This window comes from Tachysurus vachellii, chromosome 7, assembly GCF_030014155.1.
Source record: "Tachysurus vachellii isolate PV-2020 chromosome 7, HZAU_Pvac_v1, whole genome shotgun sequence".
Lineage (NCBI taxonomy): Eukaryota > Metazoa > Chordata > Actinopteri > Siluriformes > Bagridae > Tachysurus > Tachysurus vachellii.
The window spans coordinates 14,570,201-14,593,353 of NC_083466.1; the positions used below are offsets into that span (position 1 = coordinate 14,570,201).

The 23,153-nt window shown below is 40.0% G+C and overlaps 1 protein-coding gene across 4 annotated transcripts in view; it reads right to left on the reverse strand.

Annotated features, from left to right (window-relative positions):
* Positions 1-628: 628 nt before the first annotated feature.
* The window catches only part of exoc6b (exocyst complex component 6B), an 88,472-nt gene continuing 65,947 nt past the window's right edge, over positions 629-23,153 (reverse strand). For 2 of the 4 annotated variants that reach the window (XM_060874518.1, XM_060874516.1), the window contains 5 exons: positions 21,938-22,079; positions 19,997-20,070; positions 4,113-4,225; positions 3,931-3,942; positions 629-2,125 (listed from right to left, as the gene is read on the reverse strand). In XM_060874518.1, coding sequence (XP_060730501.1) covers positions 1,999-2,125; positions 3,931-3,942; positions 4,113-4,225; positions 19,997-20,070; positions 21,938-22,079 — 468 coding nt within the window. In that variant the 3' untranslated portion in view covers positions 629-1,998. The remainder of the gene's footprint in view (positions 2,126-3,930; positions 3,943-4,112; positions 4,226-19,996; positions 20,071-21,937; positions 22,080-23,153) is intronic. The other 2 variants (XM_060874519.1, XM_060874517.1) reach the window with 1 other exon arrangement.

Below are 23,153 nucleotides of genomic sequence, written 5' to 3' on the forward strand. Positions count from 1 at the left end.
TTTTTTTTCTCCAAAATGAGTTTTTTCCACCTGAATTTTGTTGGCTGTTGTATCACAATAAAGATAAAAAGAAATGAATGAATTTTTTTGGTTTCATTTTTATTCCATCACCAAATAATTTTCTATTATATAAAATAACAGTATGCTAAATTGTGGGACAGTGTATCAGAGTACAGCTCTCTTATCACTACTAAATACAGACCTGATGCAACTGATTGAAGTTAAAGCTTTGAATGACAATAGTTTTTAAAGACATCATCAGTTCAGCTGCATGACACTCATTCAACTGAAAGAATCAACATTTTTCAGCTTAGGGTTGAACTACAACAGGTTAAAAAATACTGCATTTAAAGCTGAAGTCCAAAATATTATAAGCAAGAAATCAGACTATAGGTAAGGAGAAGAGTTTATTAAAAAGTCATGAGTCATTTTCCACTTGTGGATCTTGTACATGAGTTCATCACTGAGTCTCTGACCATTTTTATCCTCTCTTCAGCTGAACCATAAGTGACACAGGTTCCTGATTGTGAACTGACATAATTATAGACATGCATATTAAGATACATGCATAAACAAATGTTATTTAAATACCACTAAAAAGCAGAAAAAAAGAGCCTTCACTCAACTGTGTTTTTTTAATGGTTTATTTGATATTGTTTGGCATTTGTTTTAGACTTTATTAGTACAGGAAGGTCATTTATTAGTGGTTTAATATTACATTCTGTACAGTGCATCTGTCTCCATCAACAAAATGAATAAACAACAAAATGAATAAAGTTGTTCTATAAATCCACACAAATTCTGTACACACACACACACAGAGTTTGGGAAGAATTATTCCCTTTAGGTTCTGATTATTTTCTATCCCTTCACACACAAAATGGGGTAGGAATGATTCTCTCTCTCTCTCCCACACACACACACAGCACATAAAAGTGATCTAGAATAAAACCAACACCATAAACTCCTTTGTTAACAATAAAAAAAAAAAACTTTACTGACATTCCTAAAATTTTATGATTTCTTCCCTCTTTGAAAAATAGTCATATTGCACCCAATTGATGAGAACAACCCATCAGTTAAATAAAGACCCACAATGACCCACAGCCCAAAAGAAGGAGCACACACACACACACACACACACTCGTTTATACAGGCAAGAACACTGAGCTTTTCCTTGTAGAAGCTCTATCTAGATATGATAATTAGCCTGTACAGAATAACAGCAGCTGATAAGAGATTCTGCAGGAGGTTAAGGCCATAACAGAAATCATTTGCAGCTTGATTCTTCCTTTTTCTTTTTATCTATTTAAAGGGAATTACAGAATCATCAGAGTTGTCAGAAATGAGAACAAAGACTGTGTTTCTGCTCAGTTAGCAACCTTAACTGCACTGTGGCGTAAGGCTACAATATACAGCATGTTCCAATACATCAGTTTACTTCTCTCTGCTGAGGATGGTTAAAACTAAACTAGGGACTTTCAGCGTTGCACTACTGTAGAAATGCTAATGATAGTGTCATCCTTTTTATATTCCAACATTACAATTGAACTCATGCTAGATTGGTTAAATGAACTTAATAAACTACAGGGTTTTGCTGTCCCTTAAAGTCCCTATTGTCAAACGTACAGATATTTGAAGCTAATAACCAAAGTCTCATAGAGACAGGCATAAAACATTTAGTGCTTAACTCTAGGAAGACAGGAGAGCAGATTGAAGGTTCACTGATACTGAGGCCAGTGAGATGCTGTCAGGAAGACCTTGTAAGTCTGAGACAAAGGACTGCAGAACTGGTATTAGCTGGAACCATTTGGGTAAAACAAATACTTAATTTGAAAAAATTATGGCACCCTATTTTCCAATTGGCTATTACATTTGCTTTGCAAGTCTATTCTTTCTGCTCTTTTACAAAGCAAAAACAGTGCTTGGTGTAGGTGCAGTTACTGGTAGTGACTAGTCAAGGAATTCACGGGAAAATCAGCTGATATGCCACTGGACTCAGGACTGGTGGCTGGCAATAAGGTTCCGCAGCTGCTTCACAACGGTGTCAATGAGCTTCTGCTTGTCACGCTCATTCTTACGGAACTGAGCAAACATGTTGTTTTTCCGACTAGTGTCCTTCATCCTACAGAGAATGAGACAGGAAAACAGTGGAAGAGAGTGAGAGAGTGAGAGAGTGTGAGAGAGAGAGAGAGAGAGAGAGAGAGAGAGAGAGAGAGAGAGAGAGAGAGAGAGAGAGAGAGAGATCGATTATATAAACAGACAGTTTTCTCCTTTTTAGACACCTGACTGAAAAAGACTAACTTTAAGGAGTAGCTTTGGAGAAACATGCCTGGGTGGTAAAAATGCATTCCAATTAAGACTTGAGTCCCAAAAAGACCTCAAATGTGAGGCACAGACTGGAGTATCATGGAGGGTGGAAGTAAAAATTGGATTACCAGCACAATCCTTTCTGCCTGGCACTTCAACAAATGGCTTCTTCGTGGATCACTGAACTCACAGTGAGGTTTCAGTCAGCCAATCAGACCCACAATTTTAAACCATTTCACATCTCATCTACATCCAGCATGGCAGATGATACTTAGCTTTATAGAATCAATTAGTTTCAGTTTCAATTTATGTTTAGTAACAAAGCCTTTTTAGGTCTGCTCAATTGTCCTGATCTCATTCACACATCACTTATCTTTTACTTCACTGTGGCTTATTAGATGAGATGGACATCGTGTCAGACCTCGTGTATCTGTGGCCACAGGACATGTACAAATATCTGCCTCTTATCTCTGCCACTACCATCACATAGCACAGGATGTTTGCGTTTGGGAGTGTGTAAAAATGTGGATAGCAATCTGTGTTTCCAAATATGGATGAAGAGGAAGCAAGCAAGATGTGTATCATAGTCTGCTGAAAGCAGTGTGAAGAAGGACACGTGAACACTGTGTTAAGAGTCTTGATTTGTATCATTAAAATCTTCACACACACAAACCCAGCCACGGAATCCAAGTTAGCTGTAATATACAGTATAGTCATCGCTTTTAGTTGTTTATACCAAACCATCACAGCTACCATACCATCATTAAAGGAAAAATCACTTGCTGTTCATCTACCTTCCAATAATGGTGCAGTGAGCTGTAGCCTCTCTATTTCTACCTAGAGAAAGATCCTGCAGCTCTTCCTTGTCTGTTCACCTGACGCACCTCCTCATCTGTGCACTGTGCTCATACACAATGTTCCAAAGCGTAACATTCATGTTAAAACAACCATCAATGCCATTGTGGTTAGAATCTCTTCTAATTTATTCATTTACTTAATGCCATTAATATGAAATGACTACTGGGTTTCACAAAAAGAGTCATTAAATTTGCATGTATAATACTGAAATACTGTACAGCTCAAGCCTGACAGCATAAGCCACACAAAGCGTAAAAATAAACAAATAAATAAATAATTCTGAAACTATATTCACGAGTAACAATTTTTTTGTGCCAAAGCTCCTTTGAACCAATGAGTCTCACTGTTTCTGCCTGGTTAGTGGCCAGCTCAGGGTTTAGTAATACAGATCATTTTCACTGAGCTTTAGGGTCAAGAGGGTTTGGCCAGGGTAAGTACAGCTCAAATGGGATCAAGATCAGTGTGTGTAATGCTGTAACCAGAGACTTCACGATGTTCCCAGAAAAGGAAGGGGTGAAAGAGAAAAAGGGGGAGTAAGTATGACCATGAGAAGGTCTAGACTTACAAAGTTACAAACGAAATCGCACTCCAACAAACAAACTGTTCTATAAACATGCAAAAACAAATGTTGACTCACAAAGACTCACAATAAACACCATGGGCATAACAATGCATACACACACAAATATTTTAGAATCAACACGTCTGAATTGCACACCGCAATCATTCACACACACATTGTGCAGACACCAGAGTACTCACGCTCGAGAAATCCTGTACACAACCAGAAGAACAGCAAGGGATGTGATGTGATGTGAGAGGGGAAAGATGTTGTCAGAGAGATATAAGAAATAAGAAAAGAATAAAATATGGAAGATGTGTACATACAAATATTTAAACAAAAAGTACTCTGTGATGGCAACATGGCTCGATATGTGACTTACTTCTCCAGGAGGGCCAGAGCGGTATGAGGGCTGACCCTCAGGTACTTGCAGGTTGGACGTCCATAGTCTGCGAGGTATGTAGACCAATCCCATTGAGTAAAGAGATCCAACAGCTAGAAAAACAAAAAGGGAAATTTAGAAAGAGTGAATGTGTGCATTAGAACATTATTAACCATTCTTTATTTTGACTTTTTTATTACTGTGATATCAATAGATAGATAAAACCTATTGGGTCTGTTTCGACACAATTACAGTGCTATAAAGTGCAAAAACATTGGAATTTAATTAAAAAAATGTTTTCAAATATTTGAGTGCATCAAAGCAGATCAAGTTCATTCTTACTCCATTTAGTCGCCCCTTACTGAAGCAAGCAGTTCAGTTTTCCCAGTGTTACATAAGTGAGCTGGGCCTCTTAAATGAGATTACTGAATAGGCACAAGGGAGACAAACATGACAAAACAGCGGATTACTGAAGAATGGAGAGCGGTTAAAGAGAGAAAAGCCATTTACACTTTTTCACCTTGTGAGTGGAGATGTTTTGGTCTGCCTGTGACCCAGGCCTGACCCGATAATGACCCACGATTGCCCTAAAATCTACAGTCCTTTACAAACCCGATGACTTTCAGTACACTACCAGCACCAACAACTCAGCCCTCTCCACACACTGATACTGATCAGATGTACATACATGCAGACAATTAAAGACATATTTATTCCGCCACAGATGGAAAAAGGTCCATGTCCTGAACTGAAAACATTCTTGTTTATGCATGTGTGACAGGCAGAGATAAATCACCAAAAATCTGTCTGATCAAGTACACAACATAAAAAGGCAATCTCCAAACATCTCCGTCTGTTTCCTTACTCACACAGCCTCACCTCAATCGCACAGACACGATAACACACATACACCAGCGTGTCCGAGTGTGATAAGTCAGATTTAAATGCACAAATCTCGGATTCATTTCTTTTAGCTCCTCCTACAAGCATGAGCTGTAAATCCACCAAAAATAATATTGACAATTGAGAATGAGAAGTAGAAGGAAAAGAAGCAGGAGGGAGATCAGGCTTTCCCGTCATCCATAACCCTGCATATACACAAACAAAAACGTGTGCATTCCATACAGCACTGACTGGTTCATCACACGGTGCTCATGACCTGGGTTTCAACTCTCCACTGAGCTCCCTCCCTCCGCCTTCACCTCCTTATGAACTTCCATTCGGTATCTCTACACGTCTCTCTCTCTCTCACCTCAGTGTGACCCTGTGGCGGTGTTATCGGCCCCACTTTCCTTGCTCGCTGAACAAACAGTGAGCTGGGTTGGGGAGGGGGGATGGTGGTGGTGGATGAGACAGGCACTGGATTATCACTTCCTCTCATTCTTCCCGAAGAAAGAATGATGGAGAAAGGGAAAAAAAGACAAAATAAAACATGACGTGGCACACAGAAGTGTTGACCTTGTTTCCCTCATGCCCTCATTTTCACCCCTACCTCATATACACTCTCCCTCTCACTCACTGCAAAGTGGGCATTTGGTTAAAGGCTCTTAATGGTTATTCTGACTGCTGTATTTATTTGTTTGGAACACTAGGGGAATTACCAATCTTGTTAATAGTCTAGAGGGGCTGGTAAACTGACCCTCTGTTTTTATACTCCCAGATTTGTTGCCCTTTGGACAGTACTTTGAAAACACATGATTTGATTTGCAGCATAATGCATGTTCTAAATCACAGAACACATTTCGAAATGAACAGAAAATGATGCAGGGTAAATACATATGCACTTGTAACTATATCCATCATACATGGGGTATTAAATGATCAACAAATTTGACTAGTCAGCATTTATTCCATCATCAGTGGCTAAATTAAGATAACCTGTCATTCGTTGTTATTGTAATAATGCTGCATCTTACTAAACGTGCATGCCTAATGTTCTCAATTTCTCCTCTGATCGTCCCTCCGTTCAACCATCCATTCCTCTGTCCTCCCTACAATCACACTTTCTTTCCATTAATTTTGCCGTTATCTCTGCTTTCATCTCCTGCTCTTTGTTTCTCACCTCTGGCTGGCCTCTCTATTTTAGCATTGTTTGGTGCATTCTCTGGCACTCGGCCAGCAGCCGGAGGGAATTCACAGGCCAAGTTTAGCTGAACCTAATCTTGAACAATAATAATAATAAAGTGCCATAGAATAGAATGATTGGCCCATACAAGCAAACAATAACAAACCCCTTTCCACTATAATCTCTAAACCAACTTCAGGAACCCTCTATGAGAAAGATAATGAATAGCTTTGAAAATAATCAAACAGGTGTTATAATGCCATTTTGTGCTGGTAATGATAATAGGCCCTTAAACAAAGCTTACACAATCTACTTAAGATGTCTGTTAAATTAATTAGCTGAATCATGGGTAGTGTGAACTGAACAAGCGATTAGGTTCTTAGTGCAAAACTATAAGACAGAACAATAAGCAAATCCAGATACTTGGTACAGAATACCTCTACTACGAAGTACGAATACTGCCATTCAAATAGAGTCTAAGCTATCAATCAACCAGCACAAAGAAATATTGATGCGTCTCGTTCAGTGTGTTCTCATACCTGACATTTGAACCATATTTAAACTACATTTCAACACTTTACGAATAATGTGAATTGCAATATAATTAGAAAGTCATTTAAAAAAACCTGGTGTGCTCTCCTGCAACATTCAGCACAGACGTGCACTCAAACCCATTGGAACAAAAAGAGGAGGTTGCCTATGTGCATGTTCTATGTTTGACAGAAATGTTTTTGTTAAATTTAGACACTAGAAAAGCTACCTGCACACTTTCTTCCCAGTTGCAGTACATCACATTTTTTCCTATGATGTAAGAAGCAAGAAAGTATCCACTCAGAGCTGTTTTGGTGGCAGGGAAACAGGGAATAAAATTTTGAGTCATCGAGGCATGGACTCCACAAGACCTCTAAAGGTGTGCTGTGGTATCTCACACCAAGACATTAGCAGCAGATCCTGTCTTGTGAATTGTAAAATAAATAAATAAATAAAGTAAATATTGTAAATGTGACCTCCATATGACTTCACATTTTCCTTTTTCGGTATCATCTAAAGTATGTACTTATCATTTGTCTAAATCAAAAACTTCAAAAATAGAGCATATTCCCTCACTAGGACAAAAAAGGAACTATGAGTGCATCCATACAAATCCTGGTATGTGTGTTGTGTGATTTTTCTGGCGCAACCAAATATATGTTTTTGACAGTACTGTGCCTTGCAAAAGTATTCATACCCACTGAACTTTCCCACATTTTGACATGTTACAACCACAAAGAAAAATGTATTGTATTGGGATTTTACGAAATAGACCGAAAGAAAGTGGCACATAATTGTGAAGTGGAATGAAAATGATAAATGGTGTCTAAAAATATTTTTTACAAATAAATATCTGAAAAGTGTGGTGTGCATTTGTATTCAGCCCCCTTTACTCTGATACCCCTAATTAAAGTCCAGTGAAACCAACTGCCTTCAGAAGTCACCTAATTAGTGAATAGAGTGTGTGTCTGGGTGTCATTTAATCTCAGTACAAATACAGCTGTTCTGTGAAGCCCTCAGAAGTGTGTTAGAGAACATTAGTGAACAAACAGCATCATGAAGACCAAAGAACACACCAGACAGGTCAGGAATAAAGTTGTGGAGAAGTTTAAAGCAGGGTTAGGTTATAAAATAATATCCCAAGCCTTAAACATCTCATAAAGTACTGGACAATCCATTAAAACTGCAAGCCTACCAAGACATGGCCGTCCACCTAAACTGACAGGCCGTGCAAGGAGAGCATTAATCAGAGAAGCAGCCAAGAGGCCCATGGTAACTCTGGAGGAGCTGCAGAGATCTACAGCTCAGGTGGGAGAATCTGTCCACAGGACAACTATTAGTCATGCACTCCACAAATCTGGTCTTTATGGAAGAGTGGCAAGAAGAAAGCCATTGTTGGAAGAAAGCCATAAGAAATCCAGTTTGCAGTTTGCGACAAGCCATGTGGGGGACAGGACAAGCATGTGGAAGAAGGTGCTCTGGTCAGATAAGACCAAAATTGAACTTTTTGGCCAAAATTCAAAACGTTATGTGTGGCGGAAACCTATCACTAAACATCACCCTGAACACACCTTCCCTAACGTGAAACATGGTGGTGGCAGCATCATGTTGTGGGGATGCTTTTCTTCAGAAGGGGCAGGGAAGCTGGTCAGAGTTGATGGGAAGATGGATGGAGCTAAATACAGGGCAATCTTAGATGAAAACCTGTTAGAGTCTGCAAAAGACTGGAGACTGGGGCGGAGGTTCACCTTCCAGCATGACAATGACCCTAAACATACAGCCAGAGCTACAATGGAGTGGTTTAGAGCAAAGCATATTCATGTGTTGGAATGGCCCAGTCAAAGTCCAGACCTAAATCCAATTGACAATCTGTGGCGAGACTTGAAAATCGCTGTTCACAGACGCTCGCCATCCAATCTGACTGAGCTTGAGCCATTTTGCAAAGAAGAAAGGGCAAGAATGTCACTCTCTAGATGTGCAAAGCTGGTAGAGACATACCCCAAAAGACTTGCAGCTGTAATTGCAGCAAAAGGTGGTTCTACAAAGTGGGGCTGAATACAAATCCACACCACACTTTTCAGATATTTATTTGTAAAAAAAAAATTTGGACACCATTTATCATTTTCCTTGCACTTCACAATTATGTGCCACTTTGTGTTGGTCGATCACATAAAATCCTAATAAAATACATTTTGTTTGTGGTTGTAACGTGTCAAAATGTGAAAACGTTCAGTGGGTATGAATACTTTTGCAAGGCACTGTATGTGCCCTTAAAAATGGATTTAAGCAGCATGTAGTAAATGGTTGCCATTTCTGCTGTCAGCTTAAGGAATGAATGTCAGTGACTGACACCAGATGAGTCAATCTCATAACCCTTTCAGTCAACAAGGTCATCTCCAATTCAAACCTCTTTCCTGCTGCCTAAATAACGCTTTATCTGAACACTGACCTGGATTGACATCTTCAGCTCCTGCAACACTCCCCCAGACTCCACCAAAAGTCTTTGCTAAGTGGAAGCACTCAGCATGCCTGTGTGTGTGTGGGCCATGTGAGCACAAGGAAACCGAATGAGGGGAAAAAAGAAAAGGTGGGAGGGCAAAAGAAAAAGTACAGAAACATCACTCAACATAAAGGGTGAGTATGATAGAGATAACAAGATTTATCAGCTTTTGAAGCAGAGGGAAAGTGGGTCCCAATGTTGATGGCCATATTTCAGTTTGAATAGCAGACCCAAATGGTCAAAGGTTATCTTTTGAGGTTATCAAGAGTGACAGAGTTTAAGCTCCTGTCTTCTGGTAGTATGTTCAAAGAACTCACAAACACAGTAAGCAAACTATCTCTGCTGCAGTCTAAGTGCTGAAGAGTGGTAGTGCTGTCATTCAACAGATATTATCCATTGTCATAAATGTGTTTTCCCCAGTGTGTTAGGTTGACAGGAGATAAAGACATGAAGAAGCCAGTGTAAGGAGACAAAACCTGTGGCTCAAAGAGGAAAAGCAATGGGTTAAGAGAGGGGAAAAAACCCCTGCTGAAAATAAAGAGGTGAAATTATTAGAGACCACAAGTAACTGGGCAAAGTGAGAAAAAGAATAGAATTAGACTAAAGTGCAATTAAACTAAAGAACTGCATGACCTGTTGCACCTACAGCCTCATAAACCTCATTACAATATTTATTATAATCTCACTCTTGATCGTGTGGTATTGCTTACTTAATAAATGGCTGACCTGATTAGAAGGAATATGTCAATGACATATGTAACTGACACAAAGAATCATTTGTCAATCACTTTTCAAGCAATAAATGTACTGAAACAACTAACTGAAGTTACAGTTACTACCTGAAACACATGTATGATAGATTTTCTATTTTGTCACCTGCTACAAAGCAGCAAACCAAAGCCAAGCACAAAAAAAGGGCATCCTGGTTGGTTTATCTGGATGCGATCATTGCACAGTGCCTCTGTACTGAACCCCGACTTGGGACACACTGGTGTGTTATCAGCCCTCATAGCTAGCAGGCTACATCAGGATCAAGTAAAAACAGAATTCGTCCTGGGGCCACTCTGTCTAAGAAGCTATCGACTCAGCCTGGGGAAGGAGCGGCCCCAAACTCACCTTCCTGTGCTCTCCAGAGAAGCAAAAGTTATCAGTGGGGCAATGGTGTGGTGAAACGGTCACGCAGACCATAAAAGCACATATACACTAGGAAAGAATAAAGCCCTTGAAATATACATAATGCAAAAGTAACTGATACAGGTTAATGAATAAATAAAAATACAGTGTTGGCATTAGCTAGAAGAAAGGCTTATACAGAATGCTTCTTTGTCCATGTGGTCTACATTTTTGAGCACACCTTTAGATATTTCTAGCCCTCTGGGGCATTATTAAAGGCAAACTTCAGCATAAACCTACTGTTGAATATATCAGCTATGTTTCTTGATTTTGTACCAGTCACATTTACTTCCTTTAGTGTTTGGAACCAACAATATGCAACATTCATTTCTTTATGGGTTTGAGTACAAACATGTACTCTGTTCTATGTTACCTTTTTTTATTTTTTTTGAATAAGTGCAAGGTCTGCTTTTAAGTTCTGCTTACAACATCTCACTATGCTGAAGGACCAAAAACGGCACCTTTCACTCAAGTTTCTATTCATCACATATCCCTCCTTTCAACCTGAATAACAGTCTATGCTATTTCTGATACCCTACACATCTACTACTAGTCTTCATACTACTTCTGTTGACATCTGTACTGTAACGGATAGCGTTGATTAGATCATTCACTTCCTGCATCTTCAAACCCTCCTAGTTGCTTCAGGTGTATTATACCAGTCTTACTAGGATCAGATCCCATCTCTTAGAAACTCAATAATTTGTCTGAAATAAATCTAAAAATGTCTATAAAACTGACATAGTGACAAGGTATTCCTAGCTATAGGATATAATATTTTCAGTCCCAGATCCCTTACTCCTCACCCACCCATATCAGAGTTTGCTGACATACACTGGCTTCCCATTTCATGCATATGAAATGAATCCTTATCACTCATGCTGCAGGCATTTACAGCTGTAGAGATAGCAGTTTGCTGCTCAACATGCTCAGCATCACTCATGTCTGATTGGCAGCTTCCTCATCACAAGTGTGTAAAATTAAATGAATACATATATAAAAAAATAAATAAAAATAATTTTTTTAAAAATTGCAACTCATATTGCAACACAGGATCGGGAAAGGCAGATGCATATGTTCGATCAGCTCTTTTAACTTATTTTATAATTATAACTCATTGGCATGATCAAGGGTGTCTGCCGAAATGCCGTAAATGTAAATGTGCTCAGCTGACACGTAGCAGTTATTTCTCTTTGCATGTACCATATGAGACATTCAGAGCCTGAGGAAAACTGCACTGCTCCTGTTTTTAAAGCATGTTTGGAGTTGCTGGCAATTAATAAGTGTTTGACAAAGCAGAGCATGAATTAACTAGGGGAAGACGTGGCCTCCTTCTCACCTTCCTGTCCATTCAGTCAAGGCAGAGTTATCACCAGGGCAAGAGTGCGCTGGAACGGTCAGAGCTGCGTGGTGGTCACAAACAGCTAAATTGGAGCGATTTTTTTTTTTTTTTTTTTTTTTTTTTAAATTAAAAAAAAAATAAAAAGTAAATACAATAGATAGGGCAGGTTTCCTGGTCAGGCATAATGGGAGAAAATACCAGGGAGATGCATGGGGTATTCCTCAGCACGGGTTTTCTAACATGCATAAGGGCACAGAATCTCAGGGTCTGAGAAGGCCAAACCAATTTTACAATACTGTGAATATTTAAGGAAATATTGAATACAATATTTAATTAGTAAAAGGCACAGTAACTGAACAAAAATGTTTCCAAAAGGTCTGCACTGCCATTTATTGTTATTTAATTTCTACATCCTTTTCAATACTTACTGGAATGGGTAAGTAATTAAAGTAATTAAAGCAAAGTGCTTTTATAATTGAGGCCAAACATTGAAGATGTTGTGCATGCACAGGTGTAAATATCATTATTGCCATTTTTTCTTTAGAATAAACTGCTTGGAAAACACTCTGATAGAGGTATAATCAGATAAGCTGAACCTTTATTCTCTCAATGTACAACACAGACTCTGACAACCCTCGTGATGAGGGTCAGAGAAAGTCCACTTATTAAGAGACACCACACCATGAAGATAAATAGATTCCAGAAAAAAAAATAATACGAGTGAGTGAGAGTTGCCATGTAAGACAATTAAGTCATGTCAGTGCTTGTTCTTCCACTGGAATTCACCAAAAACCTATTTACAGTTCTAAGTGGTAATGAAACTGGCATTAGGGATTGACCTACCACACATCAGGCTTTCCAGTAAGAGGCAATGAGGGTTGAAATTGAGGTCATAGAGAAGCAAAAACTATTTTCCTATCAACTGTCAGAGAGAGAGAGAGAGAGAGAGAGAGAGAGAAAGAGAGAGAAAGAGAGAGAGAGAGAGAGAGAGAGAGAGAGAGAGAGAGAAAGAGAGAGAGAGAGAGAGAGAGAGAGAGAGAGAGAATATTTTCAGAAGGAAACAAGGAAATAAATGGCAAAAAGGCAAGGAAATGATATAAAAAAAAAAAAAAAAACACATTTTTAAAAGAAGACGGCATGGATGACTTGAGACAATTTATACCTAGTGCTCATGGTCAGCACAAAATAAATGTTTGGGAGAACACAAAATGTTGCAGACAGAGTAATATGAGGAGGAAAGAAAATGGAACAAATATATCCATTTCTGTTCCCCAGCAACTCAGACTGTTCTGTCAGGACACAAGTCCACGTGCTGTGTTAAACTAAGCTGACAGTGAGCTAGAGTGTTAAAGATAGAAGAGCTCAAACTCTAGGTCCTGAGAGACTCCTTTGCTGGACAGCAGCCAAGGTTACTTGAGGGTCAGCACTCGGTCTTCTAGTATGTGCTCGATGTGTGTATGCATTACACGCAAAGCTTTACTGCTTTAACATACTCTATCCCAACACTGCCAATTTTCACAGAAGGCAGGAGAGAAATAGAGGGAAAGAGCAAGAAAAAGGGAGACAGACAGATAGCACGTCAGGCTTATCGTCCATTGGCTCCAGGGAAACGCAAGCAGGGTCGGCCGGAGGCCATTTGACTGGCCCTCCCCTTCTCCCTCACATATTCTCTCTCCGTCTTCACTCCAAGACGGAAAGACAGGAAGAAGGCTGGAGAAAGTGATTACACCTGGTCTGGTTCTGGCAGTTAAGTACAGGAAGGTCAGCCAGCGTGCACTGGGGGCAGGATGAGTTCACAGCCCCACACTTCACACACTTGTCGCTCTCTTTTGCTGCCTCCTCCTTCTTTTAACCTCTATCATTCTCCTTTCTCTTCTGCGGTCTTCTTAGTGTTCTTTGCAGGATTAAAGACTAACAATTAAGCAATTACTTCACATAATTTCAGTTGCACTTATCTTAATATTCAATCTTTCGACTAAATGACCTCACTATTAAATAGTGCTCATCATTCACTGATTAAGCTTCAATATGAAGGTCCACCCTGTAATTTTGACCATGTAAAATTAATTATTTACTGTCTATACTATGAATGAGTCTCCTAATAGAACTCTGTGTAATTAAACCACACATCCAAGACTCAAACCTCTAATGGCACTCTCAGCTGGTGTCTGTTATATTCCATCCTTAAGGAAAAAACATGGTTATGTTGGCTGAGTTGGTAAGCTTCAAGTCCATCATCCAATACATCATGGTGGCTTTTTATAGGAACAAGTGCATGGTGCCCACAAAGAGGTCACAACTCTGCAAATCCAAAATACCAAAACCACCAACCCCAAAATTCTAATACTCTGATCACTGTGAGGTTTCATTCTGGTAGAGCTTACCATCTCAAATAGGTAAATGCCTGTTACCATGAGTAAATATTTTGGCGTCTAATCTACATGAAGTTAAAATAATGAACATGAGGGGTTAAATACTACATTACTAAGAAAGCATAATAGTCTCTCAACTGACATGTCCCATCTAGGAAAGACTATATTTGCAAAACCTCTCAATATATATAGCAGAGACAGCATCACAATGTGAGCATGCATGGTCCTACATGAATTATGAGCTTCTGAGTGCATCTTCGTGAAAACGCTACCCAGGCCTGGGATCACAACCGATCATACTGTCATCATCGAACAAAAGCACAACATCCCTAACTATCCACTCCTGATGTGTGGCTGTTTTGAAAGAGATGTTCTGCTGAAAGAGACATTTTGGAGGGATTCATTGCCCTAGTGTGTCACGATGTCTTCACTGCATGATAGAGACAGAGAAAGAAAGGACACTGTTCAGTACTCTAGAGTGAGCCAAACTAAAAAGAATCAGTTGAGACTTCAGCATCCATCTTCACCACAAGAACACACACAGTGTGTCATCCTCATGGGGGTGAAGAGTACACTGATGCAAAGAGAGATGTCAACCCCCTGCATGGTAGAATCTTTGCTCCCTCAGCGACTCCATACAAGCAGGGCAGCTCATCAGTCTGACCCCTGGAGACCTGTGACAGGACCTTAAACAGGCCTTTCACTGCCACACACTGGCAGGCCATTGAGAAAGTGCAGGGGCAACAGATTTAAGCATGACACACTCTGGCCACTGAGAGGAAGCAAGACAGAACAATTACACAGTGACACCTGTCAGTGGCTTGTTTAGCTGTCTATGAAGAGATGGCAAGAAAACTGGAATTGCCCGACTTCCTTTTCTCACTCTACGTATCCCTTCTACTTTCAGCTCTAATTCTTTTCTCACATCTCAACTTGATTTTTCTGTGTTTGCCAGTGAAATAACAAAAAAAACTAAAACTGACTCCATAAACCCTGGAGCCCCACATAGATCTAGTTTCTGATTCTTATCCTTTCACTTTGCAAATGCGTCTTGAAAGCACCACATAGAATTGATGGTACAGGGCTAAAGTATAATGAGAATAGCACAGCCCAGGTGGTTTTATCCTCCCTTATTCCTAAACTACACTCCTCCATTGTTCTCCGGTTTGTCTGACCCCAGCTACTCAACCGTATAGGTTCTGGGTTCACACAAATACATGCACAACCCAAGGTCCAATTCATCCTGCTGACATCACTACCTGAGTGGTAGCCATCATACCCTTCTATCACTTGCTCTGTTTATCCTTTCCCTATTCCATGTTCTTCTAACCAGCTCAGAAAAACTTCATTTAAAAAGCTGCATTTAAGAAAAATCCTTTCATTCTGCTTACATATTGAGCACAGATACTCAAAATAATACTGCTTACAGCAGTTACATTGCAAAGTGTACAGTGATTCATCACCGTGATATATAAATAGTACAAATAAGTTAGTGGGGGTTTCAGTCATCTGTAAAACCTAAATGCAATGTGACAAACATATATTTCACAAGCAAAAAAAGAATCAGATATTACAACTCAAATGCAACAACATACAACAACAGTTGATATGTAAATTGTTTCGGTGTGAGATAAGATTAGGTAATGACTGGTAAAGGTAGACATGCACAAAGTGATTCTTGGTCCAAGCCAATGAGCACTGCAGTTCTACTGGAAAATCTATGGACACCAATTCTATTGGGAAATTCCGACAATGTTGAACTTGCAGACTGATGGAACTAGAAATGTAGCTGTAGGAATTCCCTGAATTCACTTTGGCTTTAATGCGTTCATTGCCTTTTAAAAAAGTAAAAAAATAATTTAAATCAAGAATTACAAAGAGAGTGGTAACAAAACCCTAATATAGAGGTTTTTGTCATTTGCAACAAGCAGAATTCATTCTGGCAAAAGACCCTGGCAATAAATACTTTGGCTCTACAGATTTTTTAATTCCCACATTTAAATACCACAAAGAAATTCTACCCAATACGTGAGCCTGACTGTAATAATTTCCAAGTGAAAGAATAAATGAATTTATAAATGTGTTGCATAGCATAAGTACCAGATATGCCCCATGTTCCCTTTCTTTGTCCCATAAGCCGCATATCTGACCACTTGCTATCCTGCATAAAAGTAAAAAGTTCTGATGCAGGCTGTGTGTGCCGGAGGGTGAAGAACAGAACAGAGTATTATAAAAGTATATAAAACATTGTGCAGTGTAGGTAGCCAGTTATGGTCTCAGAAAAGCTTCCCACCAAATGGTACAACAAAAAGCAGTCAAAATCTTTAATAGCAGGCGTGCCTTGCTTACTTACAAAAACAAACTTTCTTCAGATTCTTACATCCCTTGCCTGAAATTTAGAACCAGAAATCTGTGGAGATAGTCAAAAGCTGAATACTGCTTGGTTTGCAAATCAATATCATCATTCTTACCTGGATCCTCAACACCTTTGCCAAGAACGGCCAACAGTATCATCAATTCTTGTAAAGAAGGAGGAGAGAACATTTCTCTCCCGTATTCTTTCCATACTACTTTCTTCAATGGGACAATAGAAAGAGGTCTGATCAGATGTCTCACTGTCTGGTATGGAAACTGTACCATATTAGAGAGCAAAATCATAGAATGGATTTATGAGAACAGCTGAGAAGACCTTCATGCACCATCAATAACTGACCCAAAACACTGAAATATCAAGGTCATCAGTTTGGTAGAAGATCCCCTCCCACATACACACAGTTGAATCTCAAGAATTCTTCACCCTCCTACCATCTGGCTGAAAGTATTTGAGCATCTGTGCCACTAATACCCAACTCATCAATAGCCTCTTTCCTGAGCCATCCTGCACACAGTTGCTCCCCAGATCCCACTTGGACTAATCAAAACTCATTCCAACATGAACCATAACAGAAGATCACTAGATTATATTTTGACAAAAAGGTTTAAATCTCAAACAAGGAGTCACTGAGAAACTAATAAAATCAGATAAAGAAAATAACATCATATTAAAAATATTGCCTTTGAGTATATGCGCTTACATTACTTACTGATCACAACCAAATCATAGCTGGGATTCAGTAATAATTGTAGTGCACAAGAGAACAGAAAGAAAGGAGATAAATGTCCATAGACAAATAGTTTCATGAAATGCAACATGAAGATGCAAAAATGTTCGTAAATTATACTGGACATTGAGGAAACAAAAGTGGGAAAAAGTCATTACTTTAGTTGTTAATGAGCATGCTATGAAAGCACATTTTAAAAATAAAATAAATGATCTGGTTGAAGTTAACCAAAAGTGACAATAGTACTGGCAGTAAATTAAGTTGCAAATATTGATTTCTTGTACGACCTGAAAAATCCTGACCAGAAATCCTGAGAAGAACCAGTAATAAGAGAAAAGCATTTTCCATTGGACATTTTAAACACATTCCAAGAATTCAAGGATAATGCCTGTGGACAGGCCACAAAAATGCACAGCAGCCTCTGGCTTTGAAACCTAGGGTAAGAGGAACCAAATTTCCAACCCCCCATCTTCATGTAAAACTGGCACATAAGGTGAGGGGGAGAAGTTCCTTAGGTACACTAAACATAGCCTATTTGCTTTGGCCATTGTCAATTCCTCTAGCCTATATTAGAAAATTGTTAGCCAAAGATATTATTAGTCCTACTAGTATATACCTGCCAAAGCACAGTGAACTAATACACAGCTTTACAAAGGGCCTCCAGCTGCTGCAAATGTATATCAAAGGGGCTGAAACAGTTCATTGGGTCTTGACAAGTCTAGCCAAAAAATGTTATACAGCCGTTATAACCAGGGCACAAGAATTTTATGATAAGTCACTTTATAAAAGTCTCATACCTTCATGGGCTCTAATATCATTAAAAGTCCTTGCTGAATCTACACTCTGCTTTAAGTTTTATTAGGAATTTGGGCAGGCAGAAGACTGAGGGCAAAATGATGATATGCATTGACCAAGGGTGTGCAGAATGCTTGGGGGCAGGGGTGATGTGTGCTGCCATGCCACAGAGTCCAGCAGGCCTCCCACACACCAAGGCCGGCCAAGGGTTCCCACTACCACAAGACCGCTAAATATAGCTGCACAGCACTGAGCCACAGCCAGCAGCACTGTTTACACTGCCCACTTCTGCTTTCTCACTTTGTCTGTCGGAAAAGACTGACTCTCTTTATAGCAGTCACAGCTGTTTATTTCTACATCACTTCTGCAGACAAAATGGAGCAATCCAAGAATGCTAAAAAGGCTGAGACAACTGAGGGGAAACAACTGTCCTCTCCTATTTTGAGATGTTTTTGTCCCCTTACAATGTGAAGTCCCACTGAGAATGAAGATCCCTCCAAGAGTACACATGAATTAATCTTTTTTGAAGTTCTCTCATCTTTGTTCTACATAGTTTCTATCTGCCATCTTCAGTCCCACCAACATGTCAATGTTTCTTCATTAGTCCTACTTACGCCTCAACCTCTCCTAAAGTCTGGATGCTTCACTCTCTTTTCATATTTGTTTCTCTCAGATTGAAGAATAAAGCAACGCTCAAGATTCTCACCAAACCCCTCCCAGAGCTTCCGGACCTTTCTGTTGTCTGTCTCCAGAAAGATTGACCCACAGCCCCATCCCAGGACCTGAGAGTCTTGTACACAAACGGGCCCTTCAGGTTGATTTATCGGGCGTATTCATTGCCAGCCTCACTGGGGGATGCCTGGGTCAACACACTGGTTCTGACACCCATGATCTCTACAACAGGGAGGGGGAACCTAACTCCACCTAACTCTGAAATTATAATGAGAACACCGATAACCAGTGACTCATCCAGATAGCTGACTCACAGGTGACCTAAATTTAACCATGTGTTTATGTGAAATATAGTGCCTTACATTATTTTCTCAAGATTCAATATAGTCCTACTTAGGGAGAAAAAACAACAACAACAACAAAAAACAAACAAAGCAAAACCACACATTCGCGTTCATGGTGAAGTCATGGTTTTAGGGGGAAAAAAAACTAAATGGAAAACAAGTGGCACTGCATCATGATGGCAGGCGGGACAAAACGGGATTGTTTTAATGGAAGAAAGAGCTATCCGTCACTGTCTGTCAGCTCATTCATCCACCGCTCCACAACCATCCAGCCCATCCGTCATCCCCTCACAGCCTCTGACATTTGCTCAGGTTGGCTACTTTGGCTTCAAGGGAGGGGGTCCCGAATATGGAACCTCATACCCCCAGTGTTATTCTTTCCCATCCCCTCTAGACCTCTTGATTTGCCACCCACCATCGCAACACATGCACAGACTTTACACGCTTCTTTTCCAGAGAAACGTATTGTAAGAACTTCAAGAGTAAAGTCAAAGATTTAGTATGAATAAGGCACAGAAGTGAGGTGAGTGGGTGAGAAGTCAATTGCATTGCAAAATACTGGGTTCTGAAACTCCAAAGGGATGCTCCAATGTGCAATTCAGTGTTCAGAATGTCGAAGTGTTAAAAGGGGCAACTGGGATAAGATGACCTGTAAAAAGTTGACAAAGATACTCACCTTAAATTAAGCAAAAGGCTTTAATGCACTTCTGACCCAAATAGGACAGAAGTAAAGATCTGTATTTATCAAAAGTCTTTGGATCGCAGATATGAATGCAAAAACACAGACACACATTGAGGGGAACTTAAGGAAAGAAACCTTCAAACAAAACCAGGACTGAGGTTGAGGTTTAGGGGGTTGGAACTGCTGGATAGGGATAGAGAATAAGTGAAAGGAGGGGATGCTTAGGGGTAAACAGGAGAAAACAGTAGAAAGGGAGAAGGAAGAATGAAAGAAAAGAAAAAGGGGTGGAAAAAAAACAAAGACCTACTTGTCTCAAGTCGATGAAGGCGAGCAGCAGAGTGTCCCCCTGGAAGCCAGGCACCGGGCCGGCCCTGGCAAACCCTGTGGGAAAGAGAGAAGGATAAAGAGAGTAGGGAATTCGCCATGGAGTTGGAGATTGGCAGACGGATGACAGCCAGGACAAGGGGAGGACAGGGGGAGGTTCAGAGGGGGCAGGGGAGGTGGATTGGAGGGGGTTTTGGTGGTTCTGCGGGTGCTGATGGGGGGTGAGTGCTGGGTGGTTCGGGGCAGCCCCTGCCACAGAGTCATGTCTCTTGGTTTGCCACTGGCTTTGTGCAATCCCTAAAAAACCCTCATCATCAAACTCTCATTAATTCTCCCCTAGTGTTGATCTGACAAGTCGGAGAGTGGGGTGGAGTATGAGTGACAAGGGGTCTGCCTTTACCTCCACAGCCTGAAACCAATAAGGGCTGTTCTTCTGAACATGTGGCGCAGCACAGGGCAAAGGTGGAGACAAAACCTTGTGAAAAGGCAAGAGGGATTGTAGAAAGGTTTCAGGGGGTTGGATGTGAGGCCACCAGAGCGTTCTCTGGCTTTGGCGGGAAACCCGTAAACAAGCAGCTTCGCCATTCTAGAAAACGGAACGTTTGACACACAGAGACAAAACAAGCTGAGCCTGGGAGAAAACCTTTTCTCCTCACAACGCTAAGGGCTTTTTCCCCCTCTCACGCGGATTACATGCCTGCCATCTTTATTTCTGACCCCTGCACTATACATAAGGAACTTTGGGCAAATGGCAGTAAAGTAAATGTGATGCATGTCAGGCTACATCAAATCAAAAATACAATTACAAGACAAAAACAAACATAACAACTTCAAAGCTTTATGCTTAATGCAACCAAAGAGAAATGAATAGGCTTTCTCAAGGGCAAACAAAAACTTTAGCAGCAATGGAAGTTCCATTGTTGCATTACTTCCTCTCTTCCCCTGCTTACTTTGTGCTTGATGGACTAACAAGTAAACTGTGGCCAGAAAACAGAAATGCATCATTTTAAGGCAGTTTAATATTAAATTAGTCCAAAACCTCATTAGTGATCAATCCTGATCACTACACAATCACAAGTCTTTCAATTCAGGAAGAGGCAGAGCACCCCTAGCGGGTCACATTAAGCCTTGCAACAAGACTTTAGCATTGCTCTACTATACAATTACGACAGCCTCTATAATCCCTGCTACTCTCAAAAGCCAATGCAACTCATTTGCCTCTCTTCTTCACACACCCCTCTCTACAGCCACCACAGATGGATGGCATTGATGAGGGATTCCTTTAAACACATCCTCTGAATATTCCACTAGTACATTATAGTTATTTTTGTGCCAAGGTCTGTCTTATTTCCTGAAACCCTTCATTACCTCCACCCCACCTATTTCACATTTGCTCATCCACATAGATAGAAACTGAAAGTTGAGGTTAAGACACTTTCCACTCAAGTGGCATTTAGATTATAGCCCAAATTTGTGGTTCTGTAAAATGGAAGCAACAGTATCGCAGCTTTTAAGGGAATTTAAAAAAAAAAATGAGTGACACTGAGACAGTACTTATCAATCTGGTGGGAAAACAAAATACTAAAATGCCTACAGATGGAGCAACCACGGCAGTTGATGTGGCAGCCTTGTGGAAAAAGGTCATTTTGTTTCTCTGCCTGTGATCTCTGGGTGATGGCATGCACGAGGCAAGGATCATGGGAAATCCATTAACCAGACTGGGTCAGATGCTCAGAAGCGGTTTCAGCTGTGGTCACAAAGAAAGCTGCTAGAAAAGATGGGCCAAGCTATACAACTCTATCATGAGCCAAAAATTCATTCTTTTTTCTCTCAATTTACCCTAATTTGCCTTTGGGGAGTGTGGGATCCATCTCTACCATATGCAGGACAGCCTGATTTATAAACACACAAGTGTTGTACTTACTCTCACACTCTTTGACATCTACGTTGAACTGCTGGAGTGCTCCCATAGATACCTGCCTGACATCAGCTTCAAGCAGCAGCTGCAGCAAGGAGGTGGACAGATGTTTACATGCAGACATACATGCTGTCTGAGCAACCTTTCCCTACACGTACAGAAACACAAAAATAAAGAACATTCAGTGACAGGTAGATACAATAATGATTGTTATATAGGGAAACACAAAACACCAAAAAGTGATGGAGAGTACCACAAGACTAATTAGAACAAGAGCAAAAGGCTGAAATGAATATGCATTGTTTTTCCCTGACTATCCCATACAATGGGAGATCACCACCACACAACATCTGATAGAAGTGTAATGCAGGATACTCACATCGAAGCACAGCATAATAGAACAAAACCGATTGATCTTAGTAGAATATACAATATTAAAACACACCCACACACAAAACACACGGTCATTAGGACTGTAGAGATAATTAATAATGTGCAAAAGAAATACTCAAGTTCAAATAGAGTAAACCATTTATGTGTTTTTCTTTTACCAAGACATATAAAACCTCAAATATGCCCTTGTCTGCTGTCCAATTCCTTTCTGAAGGAATCTGGTATTTTCAGGACAGACCCAAAGCTTTTAATTTGATACTAAATCTAAAAGAAAGCACAAGAGTGGAGAACCTGGAATCTATAGGATTTCTGACTAATAGGGTTAAAAATGAAAAACAAAAGACTACTGCACTAACTGCAGGCAAAGCAAGTAGAAGTGATCCCTAGTACAGTAGGTTCACTTCTGAGCAAATCTACAAAGAACACAGAAACAGGAAGATACAGTGAGACAGAAAAGGAAAGAAAGAAAATCTAAATAAAAGGAGGCGAAATAAAACTGCCTAGATTTCCTAGAATTCCCATCCTGAGATGGCCATTGCTAAATGTGGTGGTCAAACGTGCTTTTAAAATTTTAAAATACTTTACTGAGACTCCAAGCTAGTATGGCATCCTGTCCTTACAAAATAACTTCAGGGTAGCTATTTGTTATTAATGAGGCTGGTTTATTCGCCGTATACCTTTTGTATTAAATGGGACCAAATTGAAAAGCCCCCAAAAAAAAAACCCTGCTGAGTAATGGCATCACACTCCCCTGGGAAACAGAGCAACATAACCAAACCTAGATTACAGTGGGTTCATGTATTCAGATGAGAGCAGTTACATGAATGTG